This window comes from Erinaceus europaeus, chromosome 11, assembly GCF_950295315.1.
Source record: "Erinaceus europaeus chromosome 11, mEriEur2.1, whole genome shotgun sequence".
NCBI lineage: Eukaryota > Metazoa > Chordata > Mammalia > Eulipotyphla > Erinaceidae > Erinaceus > Erinaceus europaeus.
In genome coordinates, this window is record NC_080172.1 from 70,747,981 (window position 1) to 70,769,958 (window position 21,978).

The window sequence follows — 21,978 nt, forward strand, 5'->3', positions numbered from 1 at the left end:
TATATCTTATATGAAATATGTAAAATAATTATTTGAGCCTGACAGCTCACTAAGGAGGTGCCTTCATTGCGATGTGAGGGACCCAGGTTGAAATGTTGTCATCACATGGGAAGGTGCCATGGAAGCAGGAGTAGTTCTAGTTCCATGGTATGTCTTTCTCTGACTCTTTAGTTGAAAGGAAACACTGGCTGGGAATAGTGAAATAACATGTGTGACTCAGCAAAAAATAATAAAGCATTGTAAAGTAAGGCTTTCAACATTCACAATCTGATAACCTTAAACCTACTTTTTTTAATGCCCCTTTTTTTTTAAGACCAAAGCTCTGACTTAACAGTGGTACTGGAAATTGAACCTGGGATCTCAGTGCTTCAGGCATGATACGATTTTGCATAACCATTGTGCTGTTGTCCTGGCTCTAAAAGGATTTGTTAATATAAGATGGCAGGAGAGACAGCATCACTCTGGCACATGGGAACTTCATGGTTGCAAGTTCCCATGTTCACTGTGCCACCTCCCAGACTCTTGATCTCATTCCTTTTTTTAAAAAATAACTTTTTGGGAGGACGGGAGGTAGCACAGCAGGTTAAGAGCACATAGCACAAAGCGCAGGGACTGGCATAAGGATCCCAGTTTGAGTCCCCAGCTCGAGCCCCCGGGCTCCCCACCTGCAGGGGAGTCACTTCACTATGGTGGTGGTGATGCAGGTCTGCAGGTGCCTATCTTTTTCTCCCCCTCTCTTGTCTTCCCCTCTGCTCTCAATTTCTCTCTGTCCTATCCAACAGCAATGACAACAACAATAACAATAATAAAAACAACAGTGATAAACAACAAGGGCAACAAAAGGGGAAAAGGTGGCCTCCAGGAGCAGTGGATTCATAGTGCAGGCACCAAGCCCCAGAAATAACCCTGGAGGAAAAAAAAAAAAAAACCAAAACTTCTTTATTAATGATTGACAAGATTGTGGTATAAAAGGGGTACAATTCCATATAATTCCCAACACCAGAGTTCCATATCCCCTCCCTTCCACTGGAAGTTTCCCTATTCTTTATTCCTCTGAGAACATGGACCAAAGATCTTTATGAGGAACAGAAGGAGGGAGGTCTGGCTTCTGTAATTGCTTCTCTGTAGGACATGGGCACTGACAGTTTATTTATTTATTTATTTATTTACCCTTTTGTTTCCCTTTTTTGTTGTTGTTGTTATTCATGTTGTTGTTGATGGATAGGAAAGAGAGAAATAGAGAGAGGAGGGGAAGACAGGGGGAGAGAAAGATAGACACCCGCAGACCCGCTTCACCGCCTGTGAAGCGACGCCCCTACAGGCGGGGAGCTGGGGGCTCGAACCGGGATCCTTAGGCCGGTCCTTGCATTTCGTGCCACATGCACTTAACCCACTGTGCTACCACCCAACTCCCTTTTTAGTCTAGTTTCTATCTTTCCCAAGTCGGGCAGGGCTCTGGGGAGCTGGGCTTCTAGGACACATTGGTGAGGTTGTCTGACCAGGGAAGTCAGGTTGGTGTCATGGAAGCATTTGCAACTTGGTGGCTGAAAAGCATTAAAATACAAAGCAGAACAATTTGTTTAGTAGTCAGGAGCCTAAAGGTAAGAGTATAAGCAGATGAGATTTGGAGTCTTCATGTTGGAAGGAGCTAAGAAGTCTATTTTAGGTATATCCCAAGGAACCCATGACTTGACTAATTTTTGACTGAGCCCAACAGCTAACATGTAGGTGGACTAGGAGTGTTGTCTGGGAAGATGGTGTCAGAGTTGAGAATAGGGCTAGAAAACTGGACCAGGACAAAGAGAAGCTGCGAAATTAACTGTGAACCCCATCGATCTGATCTCAGGCCCATGTCTACTCATATTTAGCACAGGAGCGCCTATGTAACCTCTGCATCCCTGTCAGTCTGAGCTCGCATTCTATGGTCACAGCTAGAAACATTCTAGGCTGCACTCATTTCAGGACCAGTCTGCCTCAAGTGGCAGAGCATGTTGACCCAGCCTCCTTCCAGAGAGTGGGGCAATTTCTGCCACTGCGGGGTTCTACACTGAGGGCAATGTCCTGCAGAGGCCCATAGAAGGTTTATGATGTCGTTCCTGATGGAGATGACCAGTGGTGGTGGAGAAAGGGATTCTAGATCTCATTTCTAAAACAGCAGCCACCTCAAAATAGTCTTTCTGCCACACTGCCCTCACCCATATGTCCTCTTACCTGCCGAGAGCACTGTCTTTCCCTCATGGCCTTAAGGCTGCCATTCCAGTGGAGCAGCTGAAAAACTGTCATTAGCTCCTGGAGGAAAAACATGAAGAGTGGCAGGATAGTGATTTTTATATCAGAAAGGCACATGGAACTACACGGGAAACCTGTTACTATGGCCTAATAGGGACAGGCAATGAACTAGTCTGTCTTTGTGTTTTGTCTTTGTTTTTTTCTTTTCTCTTTTTGCAAAAGCTGCTGTGTTAGTATTGTGTTTCTGGTGTACTTTGCAGTAGGTCCTCCCCCAGCTTCAATGCCATTTCTATACACCCTGGAGGAAAGGAAGATATTCATATTTAAGAGAATATTCTAACAAGCTTCTCTCCCTTCCCCACTGAGTACCAGTGAGCTAGGGATTAGCGGGGGCCATATGCAAAAGTTAGCAGATTAGCCCATGTTACAAACCAGGGAAGAATGTGGCATAGTACCTGGAACTCCAACATTGACTTGCCCTTGTTGGATTCTAACATGAACCGGAAGGCACCTATCCCTGTATTTGGGTTGTCAGCCTCCTCCCTGTTGCCCTGGTAATGGGAAAGGAAAAAAATAGATTTTCAACCATAATTATTCTTGAGTAGCACTGTCCAGTACTAATAAAATGCAAGTCACATTTAACTTTAAAATTGTCTAGTTGCCATATTAAAGTAAAAATAAACAGGTAAATTGTTTCTAGCATGTTTTATTGAGCCTAATGCAGTAAAAATATTTCAGCTGTAATTAGTATTAATAGCATGAACAATTCTATAATTTCTTCCTTGTATTCAATTTTTGAAATCTAATGGTTCCATCATGCTTATATCACTTAATTCATATTTGCCATATTCCAAGCACTTAGTAGGTACAAGTGACTAGTGGTTAGTGTGTTGGTCAGCACAGATCTAGAGAACTCTGAGGTCATCAAACATTTCATCTTAGCTGACAGAAAAAGATCGATCTAGGGCCAGGTGGTGGCACACCTGGTTGAGCGCACATGTCACAGTACACAATGACCTGGGTTCAAGCCCTCAGTCCCCACTTGCAGGGGGAAAGCTTTGTGAGTAAAGCAGGGCTGCAGGTATCTCTCTGTCTCCCTCTCTATCCCCCCCTACCTTCTAGATTTTTAGCCGCCTCTATCCAATAAGTAAATAAAGATAATAAGTGTTAACAAAAGGAAAATAAAAGAGAAATATAGGGTTCAGGCAGAGACACACCCAGTTAAGCGCAGATATTATCATGCACAAGGACCTAGTTAGAGCCCTGCTCCCCACCTGCAGGGGGGAGCACTTCACAAGTGGTGAAGCAGGTCTAAAACTAGGGTTGGAAGAGACCTCACCCAATAAAGCACTCTCTGCTCCATGTAAAGACCTGGGTCAGGGCCCAGCACCATGCAAAATGGATGCTTCATGAGTAGGGCATCAGGGTTGTGGCATCTCTTCTCTCCCTGTCCTTCACCTTCTCTATGGGGGGTGGGGGTGTAGGGGAAGCTTCTGAATCTTGGTCTGAGGAGAGATAGTTCACCAGCTAGCATATGCTTTGCCATGCTTAGGGCCCATGTTCCAGTCCCAGCACCACACAGGATGTGCCATGGCAGGCATGGAAGGGGAGGTCCCGTTGCTGTGGTATCTCTTTCTGTCTCTCTATCTGAATGCAAAAGTTGCCCATCAGAGATAAATATCACCTATGTAAGGGAAAAAATAGTTCTGAGTTTTTTTTAGACTATATGAAATTTTACCCCTTGGTACAATGTAAAATATTCCCTCAGTAACAAAATAAGAATACAATTTTTTTTCCTGAATATGTCACTATATCATTTGACAAACCACTTAGTCTCTGTTGGTGTTTTCTCATTTGGTAAATAAGTGGATTGAATTAAGTTAACTCTAAGCCCTTTGTGTGTATGTAGTTTTTTTTTTTTAATTGATTTATGTGACCCAGGACTTGGTGCTGTGGATCAGGATTGACCTCTCAAGTTTGAGGTCCTGAGTTTGATTCCTGGCATTGCATGTGCCAGAGTGATACTCTGGTTCATATTAATTTTATAGAGACTGAGAGGCAGAGAGAGAGAAAGAATGAAATTACAGTATAAAAGCTTCCTTTAATACAGTGGGAGCTACACTTGAAGCTGGGTTGAAACTATCTAAGTGCAAGAACTTGGGTCAAGTGAGCTATTTCACCAGCCTTCTGGTTCATTTTCTCTCTTTCATAAATAAGTAAATAAATAAATAAGGGCTAGGTGGTGGTGCAACTGGTTGAGCATGTATTCAAGCCCCCGGTCCCCACCTACAGTGGGGAAGCTTCATGAGCAGTGAAGCAGGGCTGCCAGAGTCAGTCTCTCTCTTTCTCCTTTATCTCCCCCTTTCTTCTCAATTTCCCTGCCTCTATCCAATAATAAATAAATAAATAAGAAATCATGCCTCACTGTTTTTGTTTTTTTAAATATTTATTTATTTTCCTTTTTGTCCCCCTTGTTGTTTTTATTGTTGTTATAGTTATTATTGTTGTTGATGTCATTGTTGTTGGATAGGACAGAGAGAAATGGAGAGAGCAGGGGAAGACAGAGAGAGAGAGAGAAAGACAGACACCTGCAGACCTGCTTCACCGCCTGTGAAGCGACTCTCCTGCAGGTGAAGAGCCTGGGGTTCAAACTGGGATCCTCACACTGGTCTTTGCACTTTGAGCCACGTGTGCTTAAACCGCTGCGCTACTGCCCACCTCCTGCCTCATTGTTTCTTCTTTGTAAAAAGAGGTGAGGACAACTAGATTGATCTTTATCTAGAGATATTTATTTAATAAGTAAATATTTGTTTACTTACTTGTTTACCTATTTATTAATGAGAGAGATGGAAAGAGAACCAGAGCATATAGTGCCAGGGACAGAGTTCATGACCTAATAATTAATATTAACCAGAGTATCACTCTGGCACATGCAGTGCCAGGAATCAAACTCAGGACCTCAAACTTGAGAGGTCAATCCTGATCCACAGCACCAAGTCCTGGGTCACATAAATCAATTAAAAAAAAAACTACATACACACAAAGGGCTTAGAGTTAACTTAATTCAATTCACTTATTTACCAAATGAGAAAACACCAACAGAGACTAAGTGGTTTGTCAAATGATATAGTGACATATTCAGGAAAAAAAAAAATTGTATTCTTATTTTGTTACTGAGGGAATATTTTACATTGTACCAAGGGGTAAAATTTCATATAGTCTAAAAAAAACTCAGAACTATTTTTTCCCTCACATAGGTGATATTTATCTCTGATGGGCAACTTTTGCATTCAGATAGAGAGACAGAAAGAGATACCACAGCAACGGGACCTCCCCTTCCATGCCTGCCATGGCACATCCTGTGTGGTGCTGGGACTGGAACATGGGCCCTAAGCATGGCAAAGCATATGCTAGCTGGTGAACTATCTCTCCTCAGACCAAGATTCAGAAGCTTCCCCTACACCCCCACCCCCCATAGAGAAGGTGAAGGACAGGGAGAGAAGAGATGCCACAACCCTGATGCCCTACTCATGAAGCATCCATTTTGCATGGTGCTGGGCCCTGACCCAGGTCTTTACATGGAGCAGAGAGTGCTTTATTGGGTGAGGTCTCTTCCAACCCTAGTTTTAGAAATTTTAGAGAAAAAAAGCTAGAAGCAAAGAATGTGGACATACATCACTTTTTTATACATGGCTAAGACCAAATGAGAATTACCATGAATCCAATCATTGGGAAATTAATGAGAAATGCATTCAGTTCTCAAATTTTTTTGTTAAAGGAGGAGTAATGGCATGAGAACAGTAATAGCTTATATTTCTTGTTTTTTAAATTTAATTAATTAATTAATTTTAAAAAGGAGACATTAACAAAACCGTAGGATAGGAGGGCTACAACTCCACACAGTTCCACCACCAGATCTCTATATACCACCCCCTCCCCTGATAGTTTTCCCATTCTCTATTCCTCTGGGAGTATGGACCCAAGGTCATTGTGGGTTGTAGAAGGTGGAAGGTCTGGCTTCTGTAATTGCTTCCCCGGTTTATATTTCTTGTTTTATTTTGAATTGCATATGCTAAGTGCTTGAATATTCTCTTATCCACTAGTCCTATAATTGTTAACCTACTTTACAGATAAATAAACTGAGATTTACAATAAGTAATTTGTTCAAAATCATAAAGCTAGTAAAACCATAATTTCAAAACAGTAAAATCTGTGCCTACGTTTATTACAGTTACTTTCTATAATCCACACTTATGTTTCAATAGATAATATACAGGATGACTTAAGAATAACAAGGGGCGGCGGGTGATAGCATTGGGGGTTAAGCGTACATGGCGTGAAGTACAAGGAGCGGCGCAAGAATCCCGGTTGCAGCCCCCAGCTCCCCACCTACAGGGGTGGGGGTCGCTTCACAGGCGGTGAAGCAGGTCTACAGTGTCTATCTTTCTCTCCCCCTCTCTGTCTTCCCCTCCTCTCTGGAGTTCTCTCTGTCCTATCCAATGATGACAGCAATAACAACAACAATAATAATAATGATGATAAACAACAAAGGTAACAAAAGGGAAATAATAGCCACCAGGAGCAGTGGATTCATAGTGCAGGCACGGAGCCCCAGCAATATCCTTGGAGGCAAAAAAAAAAAAAAAAGAATAACAAGGGGGCAGCTGGGTGGTGGCACACCTGGTTGAGTGCACATGTTACAGTGCACAAGTACCTGGGTTCAAGCTCTCAGTTCCTACCTGCAGGGGGAAATTTCTGCAAGTGGTGAAGCAGGGCTGCAGGAGTCTCTCTGCCTCTCCTCCTCTTTATCTCCTTCTTCCCTCTAGATTTATGACTGTCTCTACCCTATTAATAAGTACAGATAATAATATATTTTTTTAAATAACGAGTAGCTCAGTAGGTAGTGCAGTGGCGCTGGACTTAGAAGTATGAGGCCCCCATCATTCTGTGTGCTAGAATGGTGCTCTGGTTCTTGTCACTAATAAATAAATAAAACCTTTTTAAAAAGAATGATGCGGAGCTGAGCGGTAATGCAGCTGTTTAAGTGCACATGGCACAAAGCACAAAGACTGGCATAAGATCCTGGTTCGAGGCCCCAGCTCCCCACCTGCAGAAGGGTTGCTTCATAATCGGTGAAGCAGGTCTGCAGATGTCTTTCTCTCCACTCTGTCTTTCCCTCCTCTCTCAATTTCTCTCTGTTCTATCCAAAAATAACAATAATAACTATGACAAGGGCAACAAAAATGAGAAATATAGCCTCCAGGAGCAGTGGATTTGTAGTGCAGACACTGAGCCCCAGCGATAACCCTGGAGGCAAAATAATAATAATAATAATACAATGATGATGTGTACTCCATTTTGATTAACATGAAAATGTTTTTATTCTCTGTAGATACTGTTGACTGAGGCAAAGGATAATGGAAGAAAAAGAGAAGGGTCCGAGGCAGTAGAGGGATGCAATTAATGATTTTAAGTATTCAACATTGAACCCCCAAACAAACAAATGTAGCAGTTTAGTATAGGTAATTACATTTTAACTAAATGTAGAAAACACACACACACAAATAGATGATTGGTCTGATTTTATCACCCTATGAATGAATTTATGGGGAGGGAGAAAGAAGGCAGGGTTAATTTATAAGATGTTCCTCTGGGAGTTGGGTGGTAGCGCAGTGGGTTAAGCGCACATGGTGCCAAGCGCAAGGACCAGTGTAAGGACCCTGGTTCCAGCCCCTGGATCCCCACCTGCAGGGGGTTGTTTTACAGGCGGTGAAGCAGGTCTGCAGGTGTCTTTCTCTCTCCCTCCTCTCTCCATTTCTCTCTGTCCTATCCATCAACAACGACATCATTAACAACAATAGTAATAACTACAGCAACAATAAGAAAACAAGGGCAATAAAGGGGGGTAAAAACTGATTTAAAAAAAAAGATGTATCTCTATGCTAAATATGTTTACATGGATGGGGAGACAGCATAATGATTATGTAAAAGGCTCCCAGTTTCAATCCCCAGCACCACTATGTGCCAGAGCCAAGCAGTGCTCTAGACTTGCTCTCTGTACTTCTCTCTCTCTCACCAAGCTAAGGGTGACAGTGTTTTGTAGACAACCATCATGGTAAAATGGGGAATTGTACCCATGTGCCAACAGCTGTACTGTAAACCATTAACCTCCCAATAATAAAATAAAATAAGCATATGTAAAGTAAAATATTTTTAAATGCTTACAAATTGGCTTGGGCACCAATAGTGACTTTATCACTAATTTTATCATTTCCAGCAAAGCTTTACATTTTCATTTTTTTAGTTTCCTAGTCAATAAGATAGGAATAGTAATAGTGTTTATGTCCCATAAGACTGTTGTGAAAATCAAAAAAGATAAATGTATATTTATCATACACACACACACACACACACTTAGGGGTATAATATAGCCCTTAAAAATTCCATGTCAAAGGAGTCGGGCCGTAGTGCAGCGGGTTAAGCACAGATAGCAGCAAAGTGCAAGGACTGGAGTAAGAATCCCGGTTTGAGCCCCCAGCTCCCCACCTGTAGGGGAGTCGCTTCATAAGTGGTGAAGCAGGTCTGCAAGTGTCTATCTTTCTCTACCCTTTTGTGTCTTCCCTTCCTCTCTCCATTTCTCTCTGTCCTATCCAACAGTGACAACAACAATAAAACAACAAGGGCAATAAAAGGGAATAAATAAATAAATATATTTTTAAATGTTATGCATGTACAAACTATTGTGTTTACTGTTGAATGTAAAGCATTAATTCCCCAATAAAGAAATTTTTTTTAAAAGGAAAAAAGACAAGATATTCCATTATAAAGTTTGGTTTTTTTTTTTTATTTGTTTGTTTTTTGTTTTTTACCAGAGCACTGTTCAGCTTTGGCTTATGGTGGTGCAGGGGATTGAGCCTGGGACTTTGGAGCCTCAGGCATTAAAGTGCTCTTTATTAATAGGATAAAGTAATGAAGTCAGCAGACAAGTGACACTGCAAATAGTCATATTTTTTAAAAGACAGTGAAGAGACTAAAGCCTAAATTGAGACTGAAGCCTAAATTGGGAAAAATCAAAATTCAAGCTCAGTCTTTTAAAATTTTTAGGGTATCTCTAAAATTCTATAAATCGTGAATTAAAGGTTTCCAGATACTAGAGAGATAAAAATGAAAGAGACAAAAAAATGAACACAAATGTAGTCAGAGGTTGAGACACAGGGAACATGTAATACATAAGGGTGACAGAAAAGCAGAGATGGAGAATGAATTTGTGTCGTTTCCCAGTCATTTTGAAAACTTCCCAGGCAATTTCTCCATCCCCCCTCTTTTTCCTTCCAACTCCACACAACTTACATTGAAAGATGCCAGAGCCTCAGAGACACTCTTCTCAATAAACTCATCAGTAATTCTTCGGGAAGGATGTTCATTAAACACAGAGTTCATCAGTGCAATCTTTGCAGCGCTGCGCCGGGCTTCAGCTTTTGTTGGGCAAAACTAGGCAGAGTAGAGAGAGAGAGAATATTGTGTATGTCCAAAAGAGGGAGGGAGAGGAACAGTAGGAAGAAAGCATTTGGCCTAGAAGATGCTGGCCACACTGGATAAGTCAGTTTGTTCAAGACATACTCCAAAGTATTTGTTTTAAAATGGTTGTGGGCATTTGGAAACGTAAGTTTGATTCAACATCCTGAAGTCATTAAGGAATGGGAGACAGCTGCAGTTCATACCAAATTGAATGCAGAATGAGGAAGGTTGCTTAAGTCAGCATATAAACACTGGATGTGAAAAAATGACCCTGTTGCAACTGTCAACAGAATTAATTACTCAAAAGTCAAATTCTGACCGACCCATTAGAACAAAATGTATCCTGTGAACAAGCAAAGTTTTTTCCTTCCCTTTCCCTTTTTCTTTTTTCATTATAGACAAAGCCAAGACTAGAACAAAGCTCTGTCTGAAATGCTTCTGCAGAAAGTGAATTCTTGGACTTCACTTTTATCTGTGAGTAGGGAGTTCCTCAGTGATGTAGTGGGTGAAAATATTGTCTCTGAGCAGAATCTAAGGTCTGAAGAAGGATGTATAGTCTCTTCCACCCCATCCCACCCTCCAGTGAAAGAAAGAAGGAGAAGGATAGTTAAGGGAAGGAAAGCTGATGCAAGGAAAATACAAAAATTTATAATAACAATTAATTGTGGTGGGGGGGTGTCAGGTGGTGGCATACTGGATTGAGTACACACATTGCTATGCACAAGGATCCAGGTTCAAGACCCTGGTCCCACCTGCACAGGGGAAACTTCATGAACATCAAAGCAGTGCTACAGATGTCTGTCTTTCTCTTTCCCTCATCTCCCCTGGCCCTCTCAATTTCTCCCTGTACTATCAAGTAAAACAAATAAACATTTTAATTATTTTATAATTAATCATGGCAGCCTGTGAGGTGGCCAATACATGAAGTGTTGGGCTCTCAAGCATAAGGAGCCAAATTCATTTCCAGGCATTCTATGTGCCAGAATGAAATTCTGATTCTCTTTCATGCGTGTGTGTGTCTATGTGTGTGTGTGTGTGTGTGTGTGTGTGTGTGTGCGCGCGCGTGCACGCGTCTATTTCAGTATTGACTTTCTCCATGGTATCTACAATGTAGATATCACAAATGATTCTGATTTTCAGAAAACTCATCTTTAAATCTCAAAGAACACTAGAACTTTTTCTTTTTCTTTGCCTCCATGGGCTTGGTACCTGCACTACAAATCCACTGCTCCTGGAGGCCATTTTTTCCATTTTGTTGCTGTTGTTATTGTTGGATAGGACAGAGAGAAATTGAGAGAGGGGAAAACAGAGAGGGGGAGAGAAAGACACCTGCAGACCTGCTTCACCACCTATGAAGCAACCCCCCTGCAGGTGATGAGCCAGGGGCTTGAAATGGGCTCTTTATGCCAGTCTTTTGTGTTTTGCAGTCATGTGCTTAACCCACTGCGCTACCTAGTGCGCTACTGACCACCACCACCCCATAGTATTTTATAAATCATCTCTACTGGATGCCTCAAAGTCCTTTGTCTCTGCCATGTATGCTTAAGATTAAAGGAAGGGAAAAAGTGGTGTTACAATTCTAAAGAGTAGACTAGATTTTGCTATGGGTATAACCCAGGTTTAAGCCCAGCCTTCACCATAGAGAAGGATGCTTTGGTGCTGTGTTTCTTTTCATTTTTCAGATTTATTTTTATTTATTTGTCATTGAGAGAGAACTGAAGCATCACTCTGGCACATGTGGAGCTAGGGATCAAACATGCTTAAGGGGCCAACATTTCATCTAATGTACCATGGGACTTTCTCTCTCTCTCTGGTGTCATCTGCCTAGAGATGACAAATAAAAAAGCAGACCAGAATATGTTCACTACTAAACTACCATTAGTACTACTTTACTGGAAAGCTTCTCTGAACAGCATATAGAACTTGGAAAATTGACCCTTCAATTTCTTGCTTCCTCAATTTCTCTGTTTCTACTTTTTTATTTACTAGGCTGCTGCCAGTCTATTCTATACTGTTATTTCTGAAAAATTACCTATGGGGGAAAAAGACACTAGCAGACATTTCACCTGCTAAAGTAGATACAAAAGAAGTTAAGCTATATAATTCTATCAGGAAATAACAGAAATCAAATTGCTGTAATGATCCATTATTGATGTTATCATAATATAATCATCAACTCCTATTCAACAATATGGTCAGGTGAGAGAAGCAAACATGCTATTCTCTCTCTTTTTGCCTCCAGGATTATCATTGGGGCTCGGTGCTGGAACTATGAATCCACTGCTCCTGGTGGCCATTTTTTTCCATTTAATTGGATAGGACAGAGAGAAATTGAAAGAGGAGGGGAGAATAGAGAGAAGGAGAGAAAGATAGACACCTGTAGACCAACTTCACCACTTGTGAAGTTTCCCCCTGCAGGTGGGGAGCCGGAGGCTTGAACTCAGATTTCTGGCCCCCCAAAATGCTATTGTCTAAGAATGGTTGGAAAGATGTCCTGCGGGGTAGTGTGTGTACAGTCCAGGTCTCAGCCCTAACACCACCTGGAGGGTGCTATGGCACAGGAGGATGATCTCGTGCTGTGACATCTCTCCCTCTTCTCTGTCTGAATGAAAAAGTGGTCTGGGATGGCAAAATCATGTGTGTGCAAGTCCTGGGCTCCACAAAAAAAAAAAAAAAAAAAAACAAGGGAAAGGGAAAGGGAAAGGGAAAGGCAAAGAAAGGTGTGACTCTCTAGGAGAGAAAGCATAGGCATGTTTCATCCTGAGCATATGTTTATTTCTCAGAAATGCCTGCAATTCTGAAGGGAAATTTTATTACTTTTTCTTGGGAGAGCTAATGGTTTTTAGTAAATACAGTTGTTACATGTGTAAAATTTCTCAATTTTATGCAAAACACTCTCACGTCCAGCCTGGGCCCTCTTCCACCATCTGGCACCAGGACTTGAAAACCCCCTTCCTCCCCAGAGTCCTTTACTTTGGTGCAATATACCCAACCCAGACCAAGTTCTGCTCTGTGTTTTCCCTTCTGTTCTTATTTCTCAACTTCTAGGAATGGGATCATCCCATATTCACCCTTCTCTTTCTGGCTTATGTCACTTAACATGATTCCTTCAAGCTCTATCCAAGATGAGGTGAGGAAGGTGAATCCATCATTCTTTTTTTTTTAATATTTTTATTTATTAATGAGAAAGATAGGAGAGAGAGAAAGAACCAGACATCACTCTGGCACACGTGCTGCCGGGGATCAAACTCAGGACCTCATGCTTAAAGGTCTAGTGTCTTAGCCACTGCGCCACCTCCCGGACCACGAATCCATCATTCTTAACAGTATTCCATTCTGTATATATACCCCAACTTTCTCAGTCATTCAATCATTGTTGGATTGAGGTTTTTCCAGGTTTTAGCTATTACAAATTGTACTGCTATGTACATAGGTATACACAGATCTTTTTGGATAGGTATGCTTGGTTCCTTAGGATACATTGCCAGGAGAGGAACTGCTGGGGTAGGTCCATTTCTAGCCTTCTGAGAGGTCTCCAGACTGCTCTCCACCGGGGTTGGGCCAATTTACATTCCCACCAGCAGTGCAGGAAGGTATGTTCCTTTGCTGAAGGGAAAATTTTAGTCACCTGACTTGTAATAACACTCCCTTAGGGCTTTTTCCATTTGAGACAGGATTAAGAGATTTAGTGCACACTACTAGATCATTAAGCACCTCCTCAGTGCTGGGCATTAAGTTGGTTGGTGGGCATTTACAACAGAACAAGAATGAAGACAGACTCCAGCTCTAGCTTCATGGAGCACAATCTGATAGTAGAAATAAGCTGTCACTTATAGTGGGCCGTGGTACATGGTGACATGCACTACAGGAGTTCAGATGCTATGAAAGCACATAATCAGTGGCTGTAAGGTTATAAGTCTAGATACATACAAACTACATATCTAGAAAAGAGAGCAAAGTGTCTATCATCTCTGAATTCCTACTAAGATTCTTAAATTGACTATTCTTTTTTCCCCAGAGCACTGCTCAGCTGTGGTTTATAGTGGTGCTGCTGGGGATTGTACCTGGGACCTTTGGACCTTTGGACCTTTGGACCTTTTTTTTTTTTTTTTTGCATAACCATTATACTATCTCCCTATCCTGATAAATGAACATTTCAGAAAGCTGCCTTCCAATCTGCCGTTAAAAAAAAAAAAGCCATCATTGAACTAGGAAGATAGCTCAGTTTGTTAGATCATAGGATTTGTATGTCTGAGTCCCTAGATCCCAGCCTCAACCTCTAGCACAGCTATAAGCCAGAGCTGAGCAGTACTCTTGTCTCTCTCTTTCTATCACACAATGAATAAATAAATAACTTTTAAAATGTACTGGTGGGACTGAGTGGAAGTACACTTGGTTGAGTATACACATTACCATGCTGAGAGCCCCAGGTCCCCACTTGTAAAGGGGGGAAGCTTCATTAACTGTGAAGCAGTACTACAGGTGTCTCTCTTTCCCTCTCTCTCTTTCCCATCCTTCTCAATTTATCTCTATCCTATCCAATAAAGAAAAGAAATCAATACACTGCTGATGATATTGGGTTATTGGGAAAATCACAACAGATTTGTACATAGAAAAATGTAAAAGTATATGTCCTGACTTTGCCGACAACCCAGTAGTTTTTACTCTAGTCAAATCTCTCACTGCTCCATATTAGCAACTACTTTTTTTTCACCATTACATATTTGCAGGGCTTTCATATAATGTTGAATGTGGATACTAGAAAGAATTCTAGAAATAAGCTAACCTATCTCTTTCATGTAATAGAAGGAGGAACTGAGACCCAGAGACGCTACCTGACTTTCCCTGCTGGTAATCAGGAAAATGAAAACTTGTATCTCCAAACTCTTAGGTGGGTGTCGTTTCCACGGTATGCAGTCCCTCCTCTGCTCTCTGAGAGTACTTTTTGTTTTGTGGAGCCAAGGCACATGCATGTGTAATTTCATGGCTCCTGGGAAGTTTGTTTTCTCATTACAGAGAAGAGAAAGAGGGAGAGGGGCAGAAGAGACACATGACAGCATACCACTAAAGCCTCCTCTGCTGCCACAGCACCTGCTATGTGATACTGGCATCTGAACCTGGATAACACACCTGGCAGGACACGCACGATCTTTCTGGTTACTCAGAGAGCCTCAACATTGATCTCTGAGGCCTGAGGATGACTCAGGCAGTAAAGCATGGGCCATACCATGTATGTGGCCCTAGTTTTCGTCCTTGATACCACATACAAACACCATTGCACCAGAGGAAGTTCCACAGATGGCAGAATGGTGCTATGAGGTCTGGCTCCCCATACCCTCTGTGTATCTCTCCCCTCCCCCACTCTATGTGAAATAAACAGATTGAGAAAAGTAAGCCTAGGGGTAGCGGAGTAGTGCAAAAAGCCCTGGAACCACAAAAAGAAACAAAACCAATGACATGGTGGGGGTTGTATTGTTAAATGGGAAACTGGAGAATGTTATGCATGTACAAAATATTGTATTTACTGTTGAATGTAAAACATTAATTCCCCAATAAAGAAATAAATTTAAAAAAAAAAGAAACAAAACCAAACCCAAACTGAAAAACATAGTGCTATCTTTAGTAACTGCCTGAGGGGAAAAGTACCAGGAGTTAGGAATACCATCTCCATATCCTCCAAATGAACGGCACAGGAAGTTGGAAAGCCAGATGAAAATGTGTTATGTCGTAGTAGTCTCACCTACCCAGAAAGAGCACAATTTTAGCTTCACACATTCAACATGGCTTTGTTCATGCGCAAACTGGCAGTAAGGCCTGCTACCAAAGGGGCTTTGTGGTCACATGAGCTTATGATGCAGTCCAGGATGACTGGCCCAGAAGAGTTTGGGTCCTCCAATAAATGATTTCAGACAAAGGCTAAATGCTCCAAGTGATGGGGCAGTTAAGTATGCCAAGCCTGTCAGTCTTGCTCTCTGCCACCACCTCCATGCAAAGCTTACCTGGAAACTCCCAAAGCAACTGCCCCCAGGCAGGGTGACATAGCAGACATAGGGAGGGCTGTTTGAGGGGACCATCTCATAAACTACCAGAGCCCCATTCTTCAGGTCTGCTCCACGGGACTGCTTCATCTGCCAGAACTCCTGAAGTGCCTCCACCACGTTCACTACAGAAAGCAAAGTAGTTAGGTTCATCACGGAGAACACAGCCAGGAGACACAGCATCTGCATCTGCGTTAATACTCTGCCCCCTCAGCACTGATCACCACTGATTGATTGATTTTTTTCCCCCTTGAGCACTGCTCAGCTCTGGCTTACCACATGATGCTGAGGATTGAACCTGGGACCTTTGGTGCCTCAGGCATGAAAGTCTTTCTGCATAACCATATTATATTATCTCCACTGATTTAGTTCCAAAAGGTTTGCTTATTATTGACAAGAGAGGGGAGTAAGAGAAAGGCACACACAGGGAGAACTTGAGTGTTACTCTGGCACATGCGACACCAGGTATCAAACACTGGGCCTCATGCTTGTAAGCCAGTTGCTCTACACACTGCACACCCTCATGGGCTGTCCTCTCACCACTGGTTTTTTTTTCTATGTATTTATTATTAATAGTGGGTTACAAGATTAGACCATTAGAGAGTATAGTTCCACACTGCACCCATCACCAAAGTTCTGTGTCCCCCACTCTCCCACCTCTCAGTGAAAACCAGCATATTTCTCACAATAACAGGTTGTTTGATTCCAGTATTTGTTTTTTTATTTTTTAATAGTTATTTATTTATTCCCTTTTGTTACCCTTGATGTTTTATTGTCATAGTTATTGTTGTTGTTACTGATGTCATTGTTGGATACGACAGAAAGAAATGGAGAGAGAAGGGGAAGACAGAGAGGAAAGAAAGATAGACACCGGCAGACCTGCTTCACCGCCTATGAAGGGACTCCCCTGCAGGTGGGGAGCCGGGGGCTGGAACTGGGATCCTTACCTTGGTCATTGCACTGCATGCCACATGACCTGCTGAGCTACTGCCCAACTCCCTGTTGTTTTTTTAAAAATATTTTTTTATTTATTTTTCTTTTTTGTTGCCCTTGTTGTTTTTGTCATTGTTGTGGTTATTATTGTTGTTGTTATTGATGTTGTGGTGGCACACCCAATTAAGCACACATATTACCAAGTGAAACGATTCAGGTTTGAGGCCCTGCTCCCTACCTGCAGGTCTGCAGGTGTCTATCTTTCTCTCCCTTTCATCTTTAAATTTAATTAATTAATTAATTAATTTCACCACTTGGGAGGCCAAATTTCTAGGCTCTGACTGCTCTTTACTTGGGTTATTTTTCAGGATTGTGCTTGCAGCAAGTAACCTCAAGGGATGAGGTAATGTTTCCCTCTGGGACATAGAACAAGCTTGCTGACTACCTGCTACCTGCTTCTGAAAGTCCGCTCAAGTACCCACCTGTGCCCTCCACTTTGAATGTGGGAGGTGAGGGGAACTGATGCAGACAAACGTGATGCTTGTGCCACTTGTTGAGCTGTGAGTACTAGGGTCCTTTATCTCTGACCCACAAGTCTCTTGACTCCTGCCAACGTCTAGGAAAACAGTAAACTTGAGGGGCCAGGAGACAGCTCGCCTGGTAGAATGCATGTTGTACCATGTCAGAGAGCCTGGGTCTCAGCCCCAGCTTCACATGAGAATACCACAACACCAGGGGAAGTTCCACAAATGGTGGAGGGGTGCTCCAGTGCCTCTTTTCTCTCTCTCTCTCTCTTAAAAAAGACTGAAAAAGGCAGTGGATAAAGCATCAGATTCTCAAGCAGGAGTTTCCAAGTTCTATCCCCAGTATTGCAAGTGCTGGAGTGGTACAGGTTTTCTATATCAAATAAATAAACAAATATACATGTATTTTAAAGAAAGAATGAAAAAGTCAGGAGTCTGGCGGTAGCTCAGCAGGTTAAGCGCATGTGGCGCAAAGCGCAAGGACTGGCAGCAGAATCCTGGTTCCAGCCCCTGACTCCCCACCTGCAAAGGAGTCGCTTCACAAGCGGTGAAGCAGGTCTGCAGGTGTCTGTCTTTCTCTCCCCATCCTCTCTCCATTTGTGTCTTACCCAACAACAACATCATCAATAACAACAATAATAACAACAATAAAACAACAAGGGCAACAAAAGGGAATAAATATATATTTAAAAAAATTTTTTAATGAAAAAGTCAACCTGGGAACTGTGGAATTATGTATGTGCCAAGGAGAAGAAGGAAGAGAAAGAAAAATGAAAATAAGTAACTGGACAACTTATCAGATATAAACAGAGAACAGTCAAACTCAGACCTGACACTGTCTACCAGAACAGCTCTCATCATCCCCCAGTGCATGGGGCAGTCATTCTACAAACAGCTACTGAATACCCAGTCTGTGCTAGACTGTCCACAGTGACTCAATCATACCCTTTTCTCTTTCTCTGTGTAGCTTTCTCTGTGTAGTCTCAAGAGAGAGTTACTCATCGCAAGTAAACAAACAAACAAACAAACAAAAACCTGTAAATGTGATAGCTCTATTAAGGAATAGCAGATGGTAGGGAATGTGAGAACATCTGACTTATATCAAATAAAGCTGCCCTGATAAGGTGATATTTAAGCTCAGGTATGTGTATAAATTCACTAGGAAAAGGGTAAGAGACTAATGGTGTAAACAGAAGGACTGGAGTGAATAAAGGCCCTCGAGCAATAGGGTGCATGGTGACTAGTGAAACTAAACAGCCCACAAGGTGGTTCAGTGGATAAAACACTGGACTTTAAAGTATGAAGTCCCGAGCTTCACCCCAGGGGTTACATGTGCCAGAATGATGCTCTGGTTCTCTTTCTCCCTCACCATCTGAAATAGGCCTTCAAGTGTCTTATCTTTCTCTCTCCCTTTGCTTTCTTCCTTTTGTTCTCTCTCTCTTTCTTTCTTTCTTTTTTTTTTTTTTTTTTTTGCCTCCTGGTTATTGCTGGGGCTTGGTGCCTGTACTACGAATTCACTGCTCCTGGGGCCTATTTTTCCCATGTTGTTGCCTTTGTTGTAATTGTTATTGTTGTCATAGTTGTTGTTGGATAGGACAGAGAAATGGAGAGAGAGGGAAGACAGAAAGGAGGAGAGTAAGATAGACACCTGCAGACCTGCTTCACTGCTTGCAAAGTGACCCCCTGTAGGTGGGGAGCTGGGGATTCAAATTGGCCCTTTGGCTTTGCGCCATATGAGCTTAAACCGCTGTGCTACCTACCCCTTAACCACCCCCCCTTCCTATTTCCTCCATCACTCTCAATTTCTTTCTGTCCTATCTAATGAAAAAGAAAGGAGGGAGGGAAAATAATGTCCACCCGGGGCAGTGAATTCATAGTGCTGGCACTGAGCCCTAGCAAAAACCATGGTGGTGAATAATAACAACAATAAATATTTTTAAAAAGACACAGGGAGTGTCAGCACACCTTAGGATGAGTACCTTGCCATGGTGGGACCTGGGCTTAAGGCCTGGCACTACATGGAAACATAACATCACCAGGGGAAGCTCTGGTGCTATGAACTATCTCCTCTTTATGTTTCTTTATCTGAAATGCAAAAGAACTTTTTTAAAAAATGCCAGCCTGGGAGTGATAAAGTCAGGCATATATTAGACCACAGAGAGAGAGAGAGAGAGAGAGAAGAGAAGAGAAGAGAAGAGAAGAGAAGAGAAGAGGAGAGGAGAGGAGAGGAGAGGAGAGGAGAGGAGAGGAGAGGAGAGGAGAGGAGAGAAGAGAAGAGAAGAGAAGAGAAGAGAAGAGAAGAGAAGAGAAGAGAAGAGAAGAGAAGAGAAGAGAAGAGAGACACACACAGAGAGAAGATGTGTTATACAAGGTAAAAAATGCAAACAGAAGCAAGAACCAGAGCAGATCAAGCTTTGTCGGCTGTGCTAGAACACTGGCTTTATCCTAACAGCTATGGGAAGCTTTGAAGGGGTTTAAAATGGAAGCAGGTATGAGATCAGTTTGCCTTTGGAAAGGATCATTTTCACAGCAGGGTTCCAAACATTCCAAATCTCTTTAAATAAAGCCGAATAATAATAAATTATCACATGCATTCTCCTAAAGCTTTCAACATGACTACCAGTTCTTTCGCTTAATTAGAACAAGGAAGGACTCATTAATTTTTTTTTTCCAGAGCTGGGGCCTTGCCCACATATGACTTCACAATTCCAAACTGCTTTCCTCCCTCTCTCCATTCAGACTGAGAGACAGAGTAGGAAAGACATCACAGCATCAGAGCTTCCTCTATTGCCACTGCACTTCTCATCTGGTGCCAGGGCTCCAGGTTTGTACTGTGCACTTAGCAGTGCACATGCTCAGTCCTCATTCATTCTCCTACATTGTGTCAGTTCAATTCTGTGAGAAGACACCCAGTTGAAACAGACAAGCAAGAAACGGGGGGCGGGGGTGGAAGAAGAGCCTTCAGACTGTGCTGAAGGTCTGATACCTGTGGGAAGAGGAAGGTTTGGATATGAAGAATCTGCAGTGCAGTTCCAAGAAAGGTTTGGGGCAGTCTAGGGAGACAGCATAGTGGTTCTGCAAAAAAATTTCATATCTGAGGCTGGGGTCTCAGGTTCAATCCCCAGTCTGCCTGTCTCACTTTATTTCATTAAAATAAAATGTTTTAAAACTTAACTTAATTAAGAAAAAAAAGGTTTGGTCAGACCATTGGGAAGTCCTGGAGCCAGAGGAATCCTACATATTACCAGGTCATGGTTCCCTGCCCCCAGCCCCGAATTATTGGCTGGGAGGTATGTGGTCCCGTGCAGATGTGGCAATGGACTCAGAGAAGACAGTAATTTAAGACTGTCAGTTATGCTGCTGGCACACACTGCAGATGTGAACATCTCCACGGCTTCCACATACACCTTCAGCAAAACTCAGAATTTAACAGGCGTGGGTTTCTCTATTCTAGGTGTTAGGGGTGAAATCGTGAATGACACACATTCCCTGCTATCAACAAGTGCCAACTCCACTGGCCAATAATTAGAGGCATTCCACCTGCTCATCAGCTGACAACAGTTCCTGAATACTAGTTAGTGTAAAAGCAGCACAAGCACTTGTCTGTTACTACATATTTAACTGACTTTGAAGAATGCTCATTCTTCCATCAAAAGTCAGCATGTAGAGGAAATTTTCTCTTTCCCACCCTTAAATTTGGCAGGGATTCCCCAAAGGTCACCACTACCCAGAAAGTTCAGCCTTCTCTGTTCTTTCCATTGAGATCTTTTCAGCCCTGGTTGCTTCCCTGAGACAATATAGCACAAAGCATCTGGTGACAGCTCTCCTGACACACAGACAACAGGCATAAAGGGGATGGGGAGGAGACCACTACGATGAGGAAGATCCCATGGGGGGTGGTGGGCAGTGGCACACCCAGTTAAGTCCATATAGTACAAAGCTCAAGGACTCGTTCAAGGATCCTGGTTCGAGCCACCAGCTCCCCACCTGCAGAGGGGTCACTTTGCAAGGAGTGAAACAGGTCTGCAGGTGTCTATCTTTTTCTCCCCGTCTCTGTTCCCACCCCCAATGTCTTTCTGTCCTATCTTTAAAAAAAATGTCTGAGCTGGGCTGGCCTGGACTGGGATGGGGAAACAGTATAAAGATTCTAAAAAAAAAAAAATTCATGCCTGAAGCTCTGAGGTCCCAGGTTCAATCCCCAGCACCACAAGCCAGAGCTTGTGTTCTGGTGTTTCTCTCTCTTTATCTCTCTCATTAAAATAAAATAAACTGTTTTAAAAGCCCATGTCCAGGAGTCGGGCGGTAGCGCAATGGGTTAAGCGCAGGTGGCACAAAGTGCAAGGACTAGCGTGGAGAAGCAGGTCTGCAGGTGCCTTTCTCTCCCCTCTCTGTCTTCCCCTCTTCTCTCCGTTTCTCTCTGTCCTGTCCAGCAATATCTACATCAATAACAACAACAATAATAACTACAAAAATAAAACAACAAGGGCAACAAAAGGGAATAAATAAAAAATTTAAAGATATATATATATATATTTTTAAAAATATACATATATATTCTATGTCCACTCAGTCCTCTTGGCACAGAGCACAAGGCTACCTGTGAACAACGACTCAAAGCCAAAGGAAATAAGGAGGGTTATTTCAGGAATAGGAAATAGGAAATCAAGGAACATGGTCCAGAAAAAAAAAAAGCAATTTGTTGCAACATGCATTTGGAAAATGCTCAGAGGTGAGTT

At 42.3% G+C, this 21,978-nt stretch overlaps 1 protein-coding gene and 1 long non-coding RNA gene across 2 annotated transcripts in view; one reads left to right on the plus strand and one right to left on the minus strand.

Annotated features, from left to right (window-relative positions):
- LOC132541412 (uncharacterized) overlaps nt 1-17,613 on the plus strand; it is a 40,592-nt gene extending 22,979 nt beyond the window's left edge. The window contains exons 3-5 of the long non-coding RNA XR_009552605.1: nt 14,554-14,638; nt 14,764-14,977; nt 17,087-17,613. This is a non-coding gene — a long non-coding RNA (uncharacterized LOC132541412). The remainder of the gene's footprint in view (nt 1-14,553; nt 14,639-14,763; nt 14,978-17,086) is intronic.
- Nucleotides 1-21,978, minus strand: part of LIX1L (limb and CNS expressed 1 like) — a 33,841-nt gene that overhangs the window by 2,987 nt on the left and 8,876 nt on the right. The window contains exons 2-5 of the mRNA XM_007538689.3: nt 15,747-15,910; nt 9,580-9,720; nt 2,685-2,780; nt 2,212-2,289 (exon numbers count right to left, since the gene is read on the minus strand). Coding sequence (XP_007538751.1) covers nt 2,212-2,289; nt 2,685-2,780; nt 9,580-9,720; nt 15,747-15,910 — 479 coding nt within the window. The remainder of the gene's footprint in view (nt 1-2,211; nt 2,290-2,684; nt 2,781-9,579; nt 9,721-15,746; nt 15,911-21,978) is intronic.